The sequence below is a fragment of the Pecten maximus genome, chromosome 19, assembly GCF_902652985.1.
Source record: "Pecten maximus chromosome 19, xPecMax1.1, whole genome shotgun sequence".
Taxonomy (NCBI): domain Eukaryota; kingdom Metazoa; phylum Mollusca; class Bivalvia; order Pectinida; family Pectinidae; genus Pecten; species Pecten maximus.
Genome location: NC_047033.1, coordinates 24,907,208 through 24,928,252, shown reverse-complemented (window position 1 = coordinate 24,928,252; position 21,045 = coordinate 24,907,208). Strand labels below are relative to the sequence as shown.

General features: G+C 37.5%; 1 protein-coding gene across 2 annotated transcripts in view; it reads right to left on the bottom strand.

Annotated features, from left to right (window-relative positions):
* LOC117317705 (protein Wnt-1-like) overlaps positions 1-21,045 on the bottom strand; it is a 52,141-nt gene that overhangs the window by 28,744 nt on the left and 2,352 nt on the right. For both annotated transcript variants that reach the window (XM_033872589.1, XM_033872590.1), the window contains exon 2: positions 8,251-8,507. In XM_033872589.1, coding sequence (XP_033728480.1) covers positions 8,251-8,507 — 257 coding nt within the window. The remainder of the gene's footprint in view (positions 1-8,250; positions 8,508-21,045) is intronic.

The window sequence follows — 21,045 nt, the reverse complement described above, 5'->3', positions numbered from 1 at the left end:
ATGTCTTCAGATCATTGTGTACAGCTATGACCGCATATTCCGGTGTTTCTATCTAAACAAAATAATCTTACAATAACAACAAAATAAATAAATAAATAAACAAAAACAAAACAAAGAAGAGAAATTGATGAACGGATTATTTGTTTAGAAAATGACCGAAAAGGGCTCCTAATTTTAAGCATGCGTTCCATATTGATGTGGAATTTGCTCTTCAGCTTATATAACACCGTGGCCTTTTTACCTGAGTATTTATTGTATTGGGGCAAGAAAAAACACAGAAATGATATATAGTTTAGATACTGCACTATTTCCAATGACTGGCGATGAACTAAACACTCTGATAGTTTATACCTGGGCTTGTCCCATATCAGAGACAAATCTGGGCTGTAAATGTATAAATGATGACAGAGGTACGAGATTGTATTCATGTTTAAGTCGTTGTATAACAAGGTGTGTAGATGAAGTGAGAATATTGGTGGAAACTATGGGATCTCGACGAAATCCCCGTCTATGCATTAATTAACACGTATACATTTTGTATATACAATTTCATAGATCGATTGATATTTATGTTACAAATGTAGTTCGACTGTATAATTTACTCTGACCTATATTAGGAGCTATTAACAAAGTACATATGGACTGTTGGTATACTTATTGAATTATTTTTGGACTGTTGGTATACTTACTGAATTATTTTTGGATTGTTGGTATACTTACTGAATTATTTTTGAGGTGTGCTTACTGAATTTTTTTTTTGGACTGTTGTTAACTTTAACTTATTGACCGTTTGACGTACAAATTTAACCCCCCCCCCCCCCCCCCCCCCCCCTCCTCCTCTATTCATCTGTCCTCCCTTCATGTCTTAACTGAGTGTTGTGTTTCTCTGGTGGCAATTTTCTAAAATTATAAACATATTGTTGTTTGAAAGTGTATCATTGTTGTTTGAAAGTTGACGATTCAAATAGCTTTTTAATATTAAGATAGAAAGCAACCATTACAAGTGGGAAGAGAAAGTAAAATTGCTCTGTAAAGTCGGACAGCGCACATCTCATGTCATTAAACATCAATTACGGAACCGTCTACATACATGGCATAGGAAACCATGGAACCACCTGTCTGTAACTTCGCGATCAACATGGTCAGCGATATTTGGGAATGGGATGCTATTCCACAAATAACCACATAGTATTGTTTTATATTATCATAGGGACAAGCTAATTAGCATATTATAATGATGTTGTAAATATATAAATTAAATCAAAACTACAGAATAGTGTTGACATTGGAAGTAATAGGAAACAGAGTTAAGCAGTGAAGAACCCCTTCATGAGTAACATAGTTGGTAAACATTACTTCAACTTAAAAACAAAACTGTGAAAATGTTTAAAAGTTTAAAATATTTTCGCTTGCCAAGATCTAATTCACCTGAGTTTAAATTTAGAAGCTTAAGAATGCTAGTTCAAAAAGGTAGGTTTATTTCCTTAATCCCCGGTAATATATTCTTTGTGAGGAGATAAGTTCCATACACACTACAAATGCACGTGCGTATGATGGCCAATAGATACAATAGGATGTCATAGTGTGACTAACGATTAACCCCCCATTACGGGAAATATATTTGAAATTTATTCAGCCTGGTCCGATAGACGTTTCTGATTGGACGAGCAATTTAAATCATTGATGAGGAATCGTAGACAGACACATCTAAAACATGTTTTTTGGCGACGTGCTGGGCGGAGTTTTCCGGAAAGAAATATCGTTAAATAAAATTAATAAAATAACAAGTGAATATAAATGATAAAATACATTCCTAACTATTGTTGGAGTAGGTGTAACGACCGAGTATTTCATTAGCGTTACTAAGGGGTTTTCATTTTGAAATATCGCTTTCTATCCTCCTCATCACAGAGGCTTAGAAATGACTCTACACCCCCATACAGGTAGTGTATCGAGGCGGGAAGCTATTGAAGAGAAATTGCTAAACACTCGTAAAAAGTGTTATTTAATGACAGAAACACGCAGTTTATGAAGCCCTGCGGTTATCAAATTGTGATCAATTTCGTGAATCATATGTGTAAGCAGTATAACTACTTGGATATATACCTGGCACTTTAGAAATACAATTTTACGCCGTAGGTGGTGAAATTGGCGATTCCGTCCGTGACTTGACGGTTTTGTGGCCAAAGCGATAACCTCCCACCATTTCGTCCCAGCCAGTCGCATATCGGTATTGTGTGCGTGGCTTTTCACGAACATCTCAATGAAATTTTGTAAGGCCAGCCTTATCATAGATCAGCTGTATTCAGGTACGCCAAACGTTAATCCACACATCAAACTGCTATTTAAACGCAAAAGAGACTGACAGCGTCTTTCGGAAAGATGTCTTAATATTAATCGGGAACCAATAGTTTAAATTTGACAATATTCAAATAGCGTATGTGTAAGTAGTATATAAACAGATATGTCTTTCTTTATTAGATTACTATTTTTCAAGATCTGTATATAAAACGATCGGTATTGGAGAATACGATTAAATGATACTCAATTCCTCGATGTGAGGATTTCATTATTAATTTCAATGTCGATATCGCAAATTGTAGAAATTTTAAACCGTTAACCTGGCTTATTGAGATATAATGAAATTTGATGAAGCGATTTGGTACATGTACACATGCATGTGAAGAATATGTCATTTAACACTGCAGAGAATCAACCCCAAGTCTTGAGGGAAGGCGAGCGGGAGGGGTGTATATGGTCGGGACAATAAGATCGGGGCGACCCGGTCGAGCATATATATTAAGGCGTAATTAGTTTTTGCACGTTATTTTTGAGCGTTATCAAGATGATATCGTTAAGGCTATCTGGACGGTGTTGGGCAAAACACAATACAAATAACCTCCTGTGACATTTTTTGTCTGCAAAAAAAACGTATATGTTATAATTAATGGGGTTACGAGAAAAAAAAATCTGCATTATCGAGCACTTGTCAATCCAAGGAATGATGTATTGAAGTTGTCGATTAACAATAGCCGACCATTGGCCGCTCGCTATTTTTATATCCCAATTAGCACACGATTCCCACATAATTACCCAGGGTGCAGTGTGTATGAGAGATCCATACACGTAGTTTATGGTTTCCCCACAAGAGTTCAAACGAACAAAGTGTCGATACAATCCATTGACCTGTACAATGTTTTTCTCGTGTACACCAACTCGACACCAGTTTCCCATGACATGCTGTGTACGAAAAAGCTGCACCCTTAATGCGTATTCTGGCGAAATGCAGAATTGGTTATGTTCGATAATATCAAACTGTCCACATGTTTAAAAATTGTTATTATTTCTACTGAAACAGCTGAAACAGATTTTTCCTTACACATAAATAAACTTAGATTGATGAAGACTTTCTGTTATGATGCAGTAAGAAATTTGAACAATATGATCATACAAGCTATTTTTAATATGTTTAAGATTCGCCCTTAAACGGGTAGTCGATATCTAATCGTGTTGGTGACTTGATACCCTGGTCTGTTTACAGATATGATGTGCTTTTCTCATGTCTTATTTTTAACTCTTTACATGAAATGTTGCTTCAAAAACAACATTTTTATCGATAGAAGTAGCGCATCGCAACGTTTGTGTCATAGTAATAAAATAAAATAATTTTGAGTTTTGAATACCACTTTATCACAGTAACAATAGCCATCTGAAAACGGTTAACAATGTTTAATCCGTGTCTATTGGGCCTTTAGCAACAGGTCAAATATCTTTCACAACTCCCTAGGGAGCATGCCGCCGGAGCTGCCATTTAGGCGCTAACGGTTAACGCACGATATTTCCGGCACTGTCCTTATATGTACTCATTTATAGCTGAGTCGACTGGAACCCAACGGAGTAAAGTATCGTGTTCAAAAAACCAACACAGCGTCCGTGCCGGGACTCGAACTTACTATCCTCACCTGACCCCCGCACATTGAATCATCCCAGCCGTTAAACAAGTCAAACATTGCGTAATGATATCCTCATCATATTTTCAAATGACGTTTTGTTTTTGTTTGGATGAGAACTATTGGAGACCACCAGACTATATTGGTATCTTTAATCTGTAGTAAATCGCCGGGAGAAAACTTACATTCTACCACGTTCACATTCCTAGGTGTCAACGCGCCAAAACATAGCTTCGGGTTTGAATGACCGGTAAATTTTGACACTTACTCGTTTAACCAGATTGATTTTATCACGTGTTGAGACTCGACCCCTTGTTACCTCGATACCTTAAGTATATAAAATGTGTTAGCGACCTTTCTGGTATAAATGTAGCGTATATTTCGTCAACATTTTATCCAAAACAGATCAATAACAGGTATTTACATTCACGGTTTTTGGGATATGATATTTCAGGAAGTAGTGATTATTTTAGAAATTCATATTTGTGAGTTGTGGGGTCATTAGAATAGAAAAAGGTATCGATGAATTTTGGGGTTGGTTATTATAGAAAGTGGTATTGCGTAGTTTTGGGGTTGGTTCTTATAGAAAGTGGTAAAGGTGAGTTTTGGGGTTGTTTTTTTATAGAAATTGTATTGGTGAGTTTTGGGGTTGATTATTATAGAAGGTGGTACTGGTGAGTTTAGGGGTTGTTTATTGTAGAAGGTGGTATTGGTGAGTTTAGGGGTTATTATTTTAGAATTCGTATTGGTGAATGTTTAGATTTGTTATCATAAAAATAGTATTTGAGAGTTTTTGGATGTACGGCGTAGTTATATATGTATTACTCGGAACATCTAACGATGTGATCACCTGTTGGACAAATCTTAAACTCAATACAACGTATTACGGACGGTATCGGAATATCTACATTGTAAAGATGTCCAAGTTGCAATCATATAGATGCCATGGTAACAGAGGAGTATGTAACTTGTGGTAAACATATGTTAAAATCCTAACTCAAAATTACACAAGATTTCTCAAGTCCTTAAATAATTTTATAAATGAAACGCGTATATCGTAATCCAGATATTGTAACAAGCCCGGTCCTAAAAATTTGTAGCAGTATACTAATACCTGTGTAATTATCATTAATGGATGCAGGGTCACTTAATTAATTAAAAACGTAATTACTAGACCACCGCCTATACAGATCATCCCAAAATAACCAGATATTTGGACCAAGGCTCTCGGCCTGTCCGTCTGTCTCATCAACTGTCAAAGTGTCCGTCTGTCATTTCGTCCGTACTATAAATATGTCAAGTATGTCCGTCGGTCTGATACACACGAGTACACCATGGACAGGGTCGCGATAACATGTACTTTGGGTGCTTTATGTAATAGGTCTTATTCGCCGTTTGTCGGTTATATCGTCTTTCCGATCGCGGTTGGCACCAAATGTTTGGCAATTTTTATCCCACTGTATTAACAGTTTAAGTCTTCCTTATAAATACATCAACATATCATCGATATGATTGTAGGGCGCGTTAATTAACTAATTATATCGTCAAAGGCTTGTATGACAGCTACACGGGTCAAATTGTTAACGCATTGTAAGCTTAACGGTTTTGCCCCGGTCATATTCTCAAGATGGCAAAACAAGAAAAATTCGAGTTCAGATTAAAATTCCACAACCAATATACATATATATAATCACATAAAAGACAGGTTGAACGGTTTTATCTCAGCAAAAACTTTAATAAATCTTTTTAAAATGTTTCATGGTTTAACCAATAAGATTGCAAAGCTTTCGTTAATCGGCTTGAGGACCTGACGCGTGCCTTCATTCATAAATTACAGAGCGGGTCAGAATCTTATCTAATGAGATATTAAAATTGTAACAAATACATGCATAACCCGGGCATTTACTCTTTAACCTCGAATATATACAATCCATTCCTCGGGCCAAGGATGACGTCATACAGCTTTGTCTTCAGCGTGTCACTGTTTGGTTTATGTGACCTTACCATTAAGTGCGAAATCTGTATAGAGCACTGAACATTCTGTTCTGATGTTTGGCATTAACAAAGCATTAAGTTATAAACAAATAGTGTGAAATGATATCAAATTTATTTTAATCGCTATGAAACTTCTGATCACTATAAAATTGTTATAAATCTCTAAAGCAGTTCCTGAATCGACAATAACAAGTTTATTTTATATGTTTACAGAACAGAAAACAAGAGAATGACAGTGTGAAAATAAGATCTTCAATCGATATTAATGATTGACGTTATTCATTAAATAAATATTGACCAACATCTCCTCCGTACTTCTGGTAATATCAAAACCTTGTGTTCATTATTCATCACAGAAATACTAAGAATGATTCCCCTTGGATATCGAATGAATCGCTACTTGTAAACTCTATATGTGTGGGAAGTAGGAATGATACTATCAAAAATGGAAAATTCACCGTAGTAATAATAAAACCATAACGCTTACCACACATGACTTAATTAGTGTCAATTTGCATAATGTTGCAACTAAAGATCGAGGTAAGATACTGAATTTTGATAGTCTGCAGTGTCTTAATTTCAAATTTGTTATGCTAGTGTGTATACCATTGATATGGTAAACAGATACATATGTAATAATGTCATGCCGAATACACATGATCAGTATAATGTAAATTCCATTTATTTTACAATGTATCAAGCTATATTGATCACTCATATTGGCCCGGATGGAAACCCGAGAGGAGTTTTATGATGAACCCGGAGTAACCGGCGTTCTAAGTCTTGGTGAAGGGCATATGTGTTATCACTGTGCAACAAGACCAAAATTTTGAAACAAAAATTGTACATTTAAAAACATTTGCGAGGAGCGTTCAAGTAACATTTGTAGTATTAATGATCCGTGCTGTAATGGCGATGTTAACACCATAGGAGTGATATGGGGATACTATAGGGATATTTTAAAATAATGTTTAAAACCATACCCGATATGTATCACTATATACACGTAGTAGCGGTCATTGTTGAAAGGTCAATAAAGGTTATATTTGTAAATATTGTCCGCTCAGCTATCAAAGTGATCTAGGGGCAAATATGTCCGTGCTGGTGGTCAATTGAGACAAGTTTAGCTGTCTGTCTCAGAAAGGTCATCGAATGGCCAAACTGTCCGTAATGGTCAGTCACACTCGGGCTTCGCGATAACTACCACTGCCCAGTTTTTATGTATGCAAGGTGTCGTTGTCATCATGGTGTATCGGTCAACCAATACACTATGGACTAAACGAGGTAAAATACATTCCAAGGTTGGTATTTAAACTATCAAAAAGCATTTGCTTTAATTTGTCAGTTTCTATATAGCGGTAAAGTGATTCTCGATGTCCATTTCTGTTTCGTTTCCATGGTTACCTCCCAACACGTACCAGTTGGAATAAAGACATCACTATATTATGATATACTTGACTTTAAACCTCCATATTTCCCTAAAGTGAAACCTGGTATGTTCCTTTAAGTGAAACGTTGTATGACTGAATTTAATGGGTCTTAGCAATGAATCGACCTTTCATATGTAAACCAGCGAGACCGAATTCACTTATATACGTGGGTGTATGTGGCCGCGGTTACATTTACATATACATGTATATCACGTAACTTGTAAATATTATTGTCACTCAACGTTAGGTTTATTTCGAAGGAGGAAGTGAAAATATAGGTAAAATACAGAAAATTATTATAATAATCTAAACTTGATTTATATAAGTCTTCATCTTAGTATTTAGTTACGAATGACGATTTAGTCTTTTCATATGCCTATTGAAATTACATTATGGACACTTACGCAACATAGATGTTTGTTATTTCAATGACTTTCGTTGCGACTAAGTTTGGAAACACACGAGAAGCTAATAAAACCTAAGACTAGTGACATGGATAGCGAAAGTATTTATGTTAACACACCATTCATAGAACGTTCGCGGGATGCTTGTAGTTAACGGAATAAATGATACAGACCGATTACTATTGCCGTGCAGAAAATCACTAAATATTGCTGGATAATAATAGCCATTATATGACGCTGTAAATAGCAGCAAAACCCAGACGGCGGCATAACTATCGCTTCAAATATGTTTAACATCATGTTGAGCGCCAGAAAAGAATTGTAGACTTTGGAATATTCTATCAAGGGGAGGCAACTGAAGGACACTGTTGAAAACGGCATTAAGATACCTCTTAATCTTGAACGCCGGGATTAAAATGTTTAAGAAAGGGCGTTTGGCAAATACACTAGTGAAAAATTGCACCAACTTACCTCTCTGGAGAATTTTACCGAAGATTGATCCACCGTTTCCAACGTCCATTGTCGGACAGTTCCACCGCCTATTCCGAAATTGATATTTGCATTCTTCTATTGCCATCCGGGCACCTGTCATCAAAGCTAAGATGGTGCCCGGGTTTTTAGTGACGAGTCTACGTTGCCTTTTGGTAAGAGGCAGCAAGCTGGGGTTGTTGTATAACTGGGTGTTGGAGTGTAGATCATTAGATGGCTGTCCAATGTTAGCCAAAGTCCTGTAACACAAATCCATGTAAATGTAGTTGATATTCTAATTTTAATGCAAATACTATAAATGAAAATTGATGAATGCTCAAAACGTGTTATTATTGTTGTGTTCACTATTAGATTCTGAAACTTTCAACTTTGTTATTACATTCTATAATGATTAATGCATTTGTATTTCCTAAATTGTTTTAAATAATATCAATACTGTTAAACTTTACCGGGGTTAAAGTGATGCGGTTGATGAAATGTACAATGCTGAATTGTAAGGGTATATATACTAAACGTTGTGAAACAACATCCCGTGCCTGATTCATCAGACAGTTCACCGGAAGTCTCAATTAACAAACCGGAAGTGACTGATTCTGTGTTGAGAGAAATACATTATTACACTCATTTCTGCCTCACTACTACATGCCAATATCATGATCTTCAACTTGATATGTGTGAATTGACATCGAGTACCTAATTAAAGGAACTGGCTTGTACTAGTCGAAACATCACTATTCCTCTGTAAGGTAGTGTACAGGCCCACAATACACTCAGTCAAACACATGCTCGTAGTCCCGGTTTTGAAAGCTAATTGCCTTCTAGAAGGAACGTGTACGCCGGCACATGTAGGTTCACCTTTTACCTCCTCTTTGAAGCTCTAGATAAATTTCCAACTTTGAATTTGTATCATCAAAGCGTGGCAATTTAGACATGAAACAACCGTATGCACGGGAGCCCTACAACCTAACTACACCGATATATCAACTAGCTTTACATGTTCCGCCCATTTGAATTAAATTATCTGAAGATTTCACCTTCAAATATGTTTTGATATGCAGAACATTTATGTGTTATACGTGTAACACTCCGGAGTAGTGAAACAGAAATGGCACGTGCTGCGATCGCTTAACTCGCGCCGATGGTAGCGTTGACATCGTGGTAGGAGCGTGCTCTTTTGAAAATATTATTTTCGTTCCACATAATTTTAAAGTTGAATTTAAGTACTTGGCATTTTACCAGTACCTTATTATACACGGTCTGTCTGTAAATGAAGAGGTTTCAGTATGAACATGGCTCTATAGATATTTTGTCGATCATTCTCCCAATGAAGCCGCTCGAAAGAAAAGAGGGATATGGGAAAGGAAGCCCCATAGAAGTGTCACGTTGCTGTCGCATTTGTGCTGCACTTCAACACAAATACCAGCCAAAAGAATCAGCTAGATACAGCCGCAAAAGAATCTTACAATGACAGGATGAGGTCTTTGTGCCTTTCACAAAATACAATAGTATTAATTTTTAACTTCCGCAGTGAGCATCGCATGCCAATACCAACGAAACATTTATATAAGATTGTATTTGCGGAAAGACTTTAAGATAAAGATTAGACAAAAGAGTTTTTATACTTTGCTTTCTGCTTAAATCTAATACGTAAAATATATTTATTATGGGTAAACGTCATATACGTTAAATATACCGTTCTCACCCACGTTAACATTGAAAGTTCGGGTAACGAAGCAAAAAACTTTGGGTCTCCCTACAGCATATGGGTCAACACCGTTCGTCCTAGGGCGGCATTCAATTCCATGTCAAACCTGTGTATCGCTATATCAGAGGCGAGATCATCTCTCACCGATAACCAGGCATAACCCGTACAGTCGGCCAGGCTTGAGAACCGCTACCATCAAACAGATCACGCCATGAGCCCAGGAACAATTCGACAGTTGCCGTCTCTCATTGTGGCCAAAATAACTAAGAGAAAATTCGGAGAACGTGTCTCAATTATCCGTATTTTTCTTATCGAGTCTTTTGGTAAGGTTTTATTATCAAATCGTAAGTGTTGAATAGTGTAGGCTGATAAAGATCCCAGCCTTGTGTAGTGAGGGAGACCTGGGAAGGAACTGACGTCACGGTAGACTTTATATTCCCTCTGTGTAGTGGGAGAGACGGAGAGGTATTGACGTCATGGTAGACTTTATATTCCCTCTGTGTAGTGGGAGAGACGGAGAGGTAGTGACGTCACGGTAGACTTTATATTCCCTCTGTGTAGTGGGAGAGACGGAGAGGTATTGACGTCATGGTAGACTTTATATTCCCTCTGTGTAGTGGGAGAGGTATTGACGTCATGGTAGACTTTATATCCCCTCTGTGTAGTGCGAGAGACGGAGAGGTATTGACGTCATGGTAGACTTTATATTCCCCTCTGTGTAGTGGGAGAGACGGAGAGGTATTGACGTCATGGTAGACTTTATATTCCCTCTGTGTAGTGGGAGAGACGGAGAGGTATTGACGTCATGGTAGACTTTATATTCCCTCTGTTTAGTGGGAGAGGTAGTGACGTCACGGTAGACTTTATATTCCCTCTGTGTAGTGGGAGAGACGGAGAGGTATTGACGTCACGGTAGACTTTATATTTCCTCTGTGTAGTGAGAGAGACGGAGAGGTGTTGACGTCATGGTAGACTTTATATTCCCTCTGTGTAGTGGGAGAGACGGAGAGGTAGTGACGTCACGGTAGACTTTATATTCCCTCTGTGTAGTGGGAGAGACGGAGAGGTAGTGACGTCATGGTAGACTTTATATTCCCTCTGTGTAGTGGGAGAGACGGAGAGGTGTTGACGTCACGGTAGACTTTATATTCCCCTCTGTGTAGTGGGAGAGACGGAGAGGTATTGACGTCACGGTAGACTTTATATTCCCCTCTGTGTAGTGGGAGAGACGGAGAGGTATTGACGTCACGGTAGACTTTATATTCCCCTCTGTGTAGTGGGAGAGACGGAGAGGTATTGACGTCATGGTAGACTTTATATTCCCCTCTGTGTAGTGGGAGAGACGGAGAGGTATTGACGTCATGGTAGACTTTATATTCCCCTCTGTGTAGTGGGAGAGGTGTTGACGTCATGGTAGACTTTATATTCCCCTCTGTGTAGTGGGAGAGACAGAGAGGTAGTGACGTCATGGTAGACTTTATATTCCCCTCTGTGTAGTGGGAGAGGTATTGACGTCATGGTAGACTTTATATTCCCCTCTGTGTAGTGGGAGAGACGGAGAGGTATTGACGTTACGGTAGACTGTATAGTCCCCTCTGTGTAGTGGGAGAGGTATTGACGTCACGGTAGACTTTATATCCCCCTCTGTGTATTGGGAGAGACGGAGAGGTATTGACGTCACGGTAGACTTTATATTCCACTCTGTGTAGTGGGAGAGACGGAGAGGTATTGACGTCACGGTAGACTGTATAGTCCCCTCTGTGTAGTGGGAGAGGTATTGACGTCACGGTAGACTGTATAGTCCCCTCTGTGTAGTGGGAGAGACGGAGAGGTATTGACGTCACGGTAGACTTTATATTCCCCTTTGTGTAGTGGGAGAGACGGAGAGGTAGTGACGTCATGGTAGACTTTATATTCCCCTCTGTGTAGTGGGAGAGACGGAGAGGTATTGACGTCATGGTAGACTTTATATTCCCCTCTGTGTAGTGGGAGAGACGGAGAGGTATTGACGTCACGGTAGACTTTATATTCCCTCTGTGTAGTGGGAGAGGTATTGACGTCACGGTAGACTTTATATTCCCTCTGTGTAGTGGGAGAGACGGAGAGGTATTGACGTCACGGTAGACTTTATATTCCCTCTGTGTAGTGGGAGAGACGGAGAGGTATTGACGTCACGGTAGACTGTATAGTCCCCTCTGTGTAGTGGGAGAGACGGAGAGGTATTGACGTCACGGTAGACTTTATATTCCCCTCTGTGTAGTGGGAGAGACGGAGAGGTATTGACGTCACGGTAGACTGTATATTCCCCTCTGTGTAGTGGGAGAGACGGAGAGGTATTGACGTCACGGTAGACTTTATATCCCCTTTGTGTAGTGGGAGAGACGGAGAGGTATTGACGTCACGGTAGACTGTATATTCCCCTCTGTGTAGTGGGAGAGACGGAGAGGTATTGACGTCACGGTAGACGTTATATTCCCCTCTGTGTAGTGGGAGAGACGGAGAGGTATTGACGTCACGGTAGACTTTATATTCCCCTCTGTGTAGTGGGAGAGACGGAGAGGTAGTGACGTCACGGTAGACTTTATATTCCCTCTGTGTAGTGGGAGAGACGGAGAGGTATTGACGTCACGGTAGACTTTATATTCCCTCTGTGTGGTGGGAGAGACAGAGAGGTATTGACGTCACGGTAGACTTTATATTCCCCTCTGTGTAGTGGGAGAGACGGAGAGGTATTGACGTCACGGTAGACTGTATAGTCCCCTCTGTGTAGTGGGAGAGACGGAGAGGTATTGACGTCACGGTAGACTTTATAGTCCCCTCTGTGTAGTGGGAGAGACGGAGAGGTAGTGACGTCACGGTAGACTGTATATTCCCTCTGTGTAGTGGGAGAGACGGAGAGGTAGTGACGTCATGGTAGACTTTATATTCCCTCTGTGTAGTGGGAGAGACGGAGAGGTAGTGACGTCACGGTAGACTTTATATTCCCTCTGTGTAGTGGGAGAGACGGAGAGGTATTGACGTCATGGTAGACTTTATATTCCCTCTGTGTAGTGGGAGAGAGACGAGGCTGATATCAGAACGGTACTCGCACTGCCATTTTCAAGTCCCGAAACATTTCAAATATCATTTTGGTATTTCGTGCTCGTGGCAAATTGACGTCATATTAGAAAAAAATCCTATGTACTAGGTAGTGGAAAAGATGGACACGGAATGTATTCATGGTAAAATTTTCAAGCTCTCGGTTGTGGAAAGCCCGGATAGTGAGCCGCATGTCATGTCATATATTAATTGACAACAATGCTGGTCTTTGCTGAGAATTAAAGGCGACAATCTCAATTGTAATCATTGTATTGTTTCTTGTATATCCATTGTTGTTATACTATTATCATAATCTCGCATCCACTAAATTGCAATCTAATTAATATCTAGATTGTCATTCTCACTACGTTACATCTAACGACATCGCATAAGGGGTCACGTCATGATGACCTTTTGGATTAACCAATCAAATTACTACTTACAGTATCCTGGAAGTGAATTTCGTATGTGCGAAACAGTAAGACTAAGAGTGCATAGCTTGCATAATCTGTCAACCTGTTTCAAGTTATTTCGTCGAACAAAGCATATCAATGTAGCTATATACAGGCTGTACCGAAATGGATAGCTTCAGATGCATGATGTGACAACGACATTGAAAAATTGACAATTGGACCTGAAAGTGAAATATTGAGATAGCAAAGGTCATCCTGACGTGACCCCTTATGAGATGTCGTTAGATGTTCATGTAACGTAGTGAGAATGACCATTTGGATTTTATTTAGATTGAATAATTCTTTTATCTCCTTGAATTAACATAAACTTAAAAGATACGAAACTATCAAGTATTATCGCTACGTGCATCTGAACCAAGCTTTTCATTTTTACAATTGTGCAATAAGGAATCATCATATATTATACACGGATATTGACTTAATTACATAAATCAAACGCGAACAAGAATTGACTCGAAGACCAGGACAGGGTTGCATAGGCGTTACTATCTAAACAAAACAGTCTGACTAAAGACTTTTAAGCATATGAAACAAAAATCACAATTTACCAGTTCCCGGAATGTCCAGATAGATTTTAGGACAGGAAGCCGGAGTAGTGACAGAGTTCACACAAAAAGTCAGACGGTATCCTGGCTATGACCATGCTGTGAGATGTGTAGAAACGCCAGCAATACCGAGTCATGTCTTATTTCGGTTTGGAAAATATGAGTCTACAAGAAGACAAGTTTAATGCAGCTATAATCGAACCATTACGTATCTGCGCTATCAACAACGAAAATCGGGAAGTTTTCTTTTGTACGAAACTAAAAGATAAACAACGGTGTTTAAACGTCAACTTTGTACGAAACTAAAAGACCTACAAAGGTGTTTAAACGTCAACTTTAGTAAGCAACATCACTTTTAAGTAATCCAACATCCCTGCTCACAAAATGCTAGATCTACTGTCTAACCTAGATTATACCAGATCTACAGTATATATCAGCCTACTCAAAGCGTTTCTGCTATCATGAAGTTTTGTTAAATCCTCGAAAGTTAATTGTGAGAAGTGTTATCAATTTGTCATTATCTGGTATGGTGACACCATTTACTGGAGTTATGTCCCGTTGTTCATCCTTTCCAACTCCTGTTAAGTGTAGACCTGTTCATTGTGGTCTATGTAAACTACATTCAAATAGTCATACTTACAATAGAATAGTTCATTTTAGTCTGAAATCGTTCTATGGAATAGTTCATTTTAGTCTGAAATCGTTCTATGGAATAAATCATTTTAGCCTGAAGTCGACCTATGGAATAGTTCATTTTAGCCTGAAGTCGTTCTATGGAATAACTCATTTTAGCCTGAAGTCGACTTATAGAATAGTTCATTTTAGCCTGAAGTCGACCTATGGAATAGTTCATTTTAGCCTGAAGTCGTTCTATGGAATAGTTCATTTTAACCTTAATTCGACCTATGGAATAGTTCATTTTAGCCTGAAGTCAACCTATGGAATAGTTCATTTTAGCCTGAAGTCGTTCTATGGAATAGTTCATTTTAGCCTAAATTCGTTCTATGGAATAGTTCATTTTAGCCTGAAGTCGACCTATGGAATAGTTCATTTTAGCCTGAAGTCGTTCTATGGAATAGTTCATTTTAGCCTGAAGTCGTTCTATGGAATAGTTCATTTTAGCCTAAATTCGTTCTATGGAATAGTTCATTTTAGCCTGAAGTCGACCTATGAAATAGTTCATTTTAGTCTGAAGTCGACCTATGGAATAGTTCATTTTAGCCTGAAGTCGTTCTATGGAATAGTTCATTTTAGCCTGAAGTCGTTCTATGGAATAACTTATTTTAGCCTTAAGTCGACCTATGGAATAGTTCATTTTAGCCTGAAGTCGTTCTATGGAATAGTTCATTTTAGTCTGAAGTCGACCTATGGAATAGTTCATTTTAGCCTAAATTCGACCTATGGAATAGTTCATTTTAGCCTGAATTCGACCTATGGAGTAGATCATTTTAGCCTAAAGTCGTTCTATGGAATAGTTCATATTAGTCTGAAGTCGACTGATGGAATAGTTCATTTTAGCCTGAAGTCGACCTATGGAATAGTTCATTTTAGCCTGAAGTCGTTCTATGGAATAGTTCGTTTTAGCATGAAGTCGACTTATAGAATAGTTCATTTTAGCCTGAAGTCGACCTATGGAATAGTTCATTTTAGCCTGAAGTTGTCCTAATGATAGATGCACAGTACCAATTTATCTTCTTGTTACGTCACGATGCGAAGTTTCACTGTATCCCCTGGTTACGTCACGATGCGAAATTTCACTGTATCCCATGGTAACGTCACGTTGCGAAGTTTCGCTGTATTCACTTGTTACGTCACGACGCGAAGTTTCGCTGTATTCACTTGTTACGTCACGACGTGAAGTTTCGCTGTATTCACTTGTTGCGTCACGACGCGAAGTTTCGCTGTATTCACTTGTTACGTCACGACGTGAAGTTTCGCTGTATTCGTTTGTTACGTCAAAATGCAAAGTTCCACTGTGTTTCCTTTTTGATGAACATTATATCATTGACATATAGATCACTAAATAAAATTCTTGTAACTTGTGTCATCTGCGTGCAAACAATTAACGAAATCATTAAGGTCAGGGTTAATATAATACAGAAACTAGAGTGTGATTTTCTCGAAATATACTTCCTAGCAAACGTCAACGTCACATGAAACCTTGACATGAAGACACACCAAGAGGAAAAACAATGAATAAAAAAGAGGGTTATTCCAACATAACATTGGGGAAAGCAGTTATCCAAACCTCAAGTAAAAAACATAGAAGATAATCCCTCCCCGGCGACATGTGTGTTTTTAAAATAAAGAATTTTGTCGAGTTTAAAGAATTTCAAAAAGTCTGCGACAAATACTAGGATGGCGTATCAATAGATTTAACGGTAAATAACATGTGTTATATACAATATAGAGAAATTTTGTCACACACGTGACTAAAACTTGGTTCAGGAATCAGGAGATATGGGTATCTATTTTTAAATATTTTATTTATTTATTTATTTATTGTGATGAAGAATAATATAAATGGCAATCGAGAATGGTTGCTCGGGAAACAACATCGAATACGTCACAATGTTCCCAACAGACTCCGCTGTTCATCAGAATTTAGACCTGTTACACAGAGTACCGATCTCGTGTGATAATCTTAACACATGGCGATGATGCTTGATTAAGTAGAATTTACAATTGTTGTTGTTGGTTTTTTTTATTAAGCGTTCAGTAAAATTAACCGTAGAAACGACGTCAACATCGTGTCATCCCGGTTGAAGTGACGTTCTTAAAACAACGTGTCCAACTATCTCTCAAAATAGTAGCATTCAGTTAGAACACTTAAATATTGGCTCATTCAATGAAACTACAACTTACTAAATTGGAGTTTTGGCCAAGCGGGCATTAGAAAAATACAAATCTGAAATATTTGTACCCATCCGTATGTTTTCTAGGCCAATAGTCATATGTATCTGATTCCTGTGTGTATCTTTTATATAGACCTTTTGATGATGTTGTTTCTTAGATATTTAGCTCGAGATACCCGACAACTGTTTACGACAAATTGTCAAATTAATAAACGTTATCTGATTTTCTGGTGTGTTCTTCCTATACCTAACCCAACCAAGTCAGCCGACACCTTAGTCAAACAGACATTTAACACAAGTTTTTACCGTTCAAGTTAAACTCGAAGAAACCACAAATAAATAAATCATGTTTAACAAAGATGTTCCTTAGCAGTTTCATACTTACTTCAGGAAATTATTTTCTTATTGAATTCTGAAATAATTCTTACTGAATTTGTCGGATATTTACCGTAGTTAACCCTGTGTAGTCACACAGAATTCTCCGTCTCTCTCATCACCCATAAACGCATGCCTTTGGAATTGACTAAATGCGTTAATTTATTTCAGTAAAAATACATGTGTGTTCTAACTGCCTGCAAGCTGTTAGATGTTGTATGCGTTTGTACCTTTTCAGATGTTCCATGAATTTGTGGAGTTTCGTAAATTATACTATTTCTACTTGGCCAATATACAAACCAGTAAAAGATGTAACATATGCAATGATCTTTGAATTTTAAATTTGTTATTTTTTATTTACTCAATGAAGTGAAGAAATAAGGCGAAAAGACGATTCATAAACAGAAGCCTTGTCAGATCTCCACACTTCAAAGGGTTTGTTCTTCCTTGATCTTTGAGCAAAATATCACTAAACCCATGCACGCGAGGCAATGAAAGCCCGGCGCATGGCGCAACGTTAAAGAGAAATTCCTTTTATCAACACCACAGAACAAATGATTGTTTTACAAGTAAATCAAGATAGTGTTATAAAATCTTCACAACTCTAGGCCATCAATGAAACATTACGTCTGTGGCTCCAGACTTACCAGTTTGATGCGCTATTTGCGTTTACAAGAAAGCATTGAGTATGTTACTCGCGTTAGGTGTCCATCTTTTTACATTCGTTATGAAAAGGTTTAAATGGGACTTGTCAACATAGGACGGTTTCTGTGTTTACAAACTTTCATTATTATCCCGGACACCGTCGACACTGCCAGGACACATATATATCACTTAACACACATTTCATATTGTGGTTTTTATTTTTTAAATGGATTTAAATTCTTTCATTAAAACTTTCCGGATTCTGAAGTCTGTGTTCTGTGTTTTAATGTGTGTTTACTCCCTTAGAAAGTGGCTGATTCCATTTCCGGAATATTAATGAATATACAGGAAATGTTAACGGGAAATTTCACTGTGCTTATTGGAAATTACGACTATATGAGACTATGAAATGCGATCTTAAATTATTATTATTATTTGAAAATCTGGAGCGTTCACATATCATGAACGATAAGATCTGCAGTTCATATATCCTTGAACAACCGTTGTGTAGTTCACCGACTTGTGAACATCGAGTGTTGATCGTGATCAATCTGGACTGCTGTGTGTAAGACGACGAATTGTCATCCTACAGTAAGTATAACACATAATGTTACACCTCTCTGGAAACTAAATATCCCTAAAGAGTTAAACATGAAAGAATATTTACTCCGGGTGATTAGCCAGGGCCAGATAGTGTTTTAATCTGTGAGAGGGCCACCAGACACGCCCTTCTATGTGTCAGCGTTGTGGAAGGTACCCGAGCAGTTATAAATCTTACAGGGCGATTTGTACTGGGTGAAGAGATGAGGTTATCATAAGGTTTATATTATATACAAATAATCCCCCCAAAAAACTATTTTATGACCCGGTATTTCAAAGTTGTTTTAATGATACGCAAAAAAACATGGGAATAGTTGACAAGTGGTTTTGTCCCGGTTGTACAGATAAGCTAAAAAATTGCTAGATGTTTGTCACAGATACCAAAATTGGTTAGAATAGATACATGCTTTGCATGAAGTGAGGGTATATCTGGTGATCTAGACGGAACCGGGACGAGCGGGTCCATTTACAGGGTAACCTACTAATTAAAAGCCAGGGGTAAATCGGGTGATTAGAACGATTAGAGAGGTTCGCCCTGGAATTCAGAATGAAATATTTTTAAAAGGAATTCCACACGTTAATGAATTCCGGTATAACTCATTACTTGTTTTTGAAATTGATCGAATAGGTTTGTTTTAATTTCAGCAACAAATATTACCAAATATAGATCAGTTATTGATTAGAGATCTAAATGACAAAAACCTCGTATTTTTAAACGAAATATTGACGAGCTGTATTGAATGTATTCATTTATTTCAGATGTTGTGTTCCTAAACGAAAAATTCGAACGAACTTATTGACAGTTTATGAACTGAAAATTTATTTATCTGTTAACGAAATCATGATAGATTTATTAACAGTGACACTGTTTTATTATTATCATTTAATTTTTGAACGATAATATGATATCATTTCGTTAGGAATTAGAAATAATATTGTTCTTTAAGAATTAATAACTTGGTGGTTCTTGTTGTATATGAAAATTATATTTGACCAAACGGTTTTGTTTACAATATCATTATTTGCGTCTAAATCCGATTTATGATATATGTGAGTAAGTTGTGAAATTGAGTATGTTAACTGGTTTTAATTATAATGATAAGTTTACGTTATTTACAGATCAAACGTGGAATTTAGTCCCTTTTCACTTGAAATGTTTGTGTTTTAACTTTCTTCGCAATCTCTTCTCCGTTTCGCTTTAAATTGAATTAAAATAACTGCATCAATGACCGAATTAGCTCCGGGACCCTCGTCCCACCTGACTCCCTAGGGCGGACCCTACAACATGAATACAGTCGTAATTAAGCTGTAGAGGGTTTTATCTATGATAGTGCGAACTTGTCATTGAAGGGAGCAGGTTACACAGTACAGCCCTTCGAGTTTGAACTCTCACAACTAGTTAAAATAACACTATTTTTATCACCATGTAACTAAGCACAGAAACGGTATCTTTGGAGATAGTGATTTCGTTCCTTTTAGTCCTTCCTCTCCGTTCAGCACCCTTACTTAAAAAAGTTACACTTATCACCATTATTGGAGGGAATTATCAGATAATTTCTCTCAAGACAAATGACAAGAACGGGGTTTAGAATTCTGAATGAGACTTTAAGCTTAATCTTCTATTAATGACGATATGATTACTTTCAAAATTTAAGACTTACAACAATATGTATTTTGATTTAGCATATAATGATAATTGGTTGTTTTTACGAATACCATTTCAGAGAAGTAGTTTTATTTTGTGTATTTTGATATGTCACTGACCCCGGGGTATGTCCGATCGACGCGGTTCATTTACAATAACAGTCCATGTTGGGCTGGTGACCTAAATGTTTTCACTTTTAAATTAAATAAAATGCCTTCGCCTGCGTTAATTACTGGCGTAAACCTTCTTCTTACAATAATTATCTTTTCGGGCTGATATGAAAATTAATAAATTCGATTTAGTCTGGAAATTCTTGATAAGGTTATTAGCTTATCCTGTCATCTCTACTCAGGGTAAACGCCAATGTTTCAATAATTGTTTAATTAAATGCCTTCTCTCTGTAAACATAGCAACTCCCATGTGTTTGTGAAATACGTACCGAAAACCGTGCGTAGTATTCGTATAGACTTAGCCATTGATCAGCTCATCGATAGCACAGGCTATTAAGTCTTACTCATTAGTATAATACATAGACTCATCTGATTAACATAATTAATTCGAAAATAATCACGTCACAATGACCGATATTGAATACCAATTGCAATTTAAGTATTGATATATAGGTGATTTTCGGTAGTATCATACAAAAAATCACGATAAATTGCTATATCTTATATTAAACTGTATTAAATCATTATGCTAATTTATACCGATGTCATATACAACGTGGGATTCTATACTGTTGTTTTGATTTATAGCGTATATGTATAGCATTAAGTATCATATATGTTATATATGTATAGTGAATTTATGTATGGTGATTTTTAAAATTTTATTTATAGTGTATATATATTTG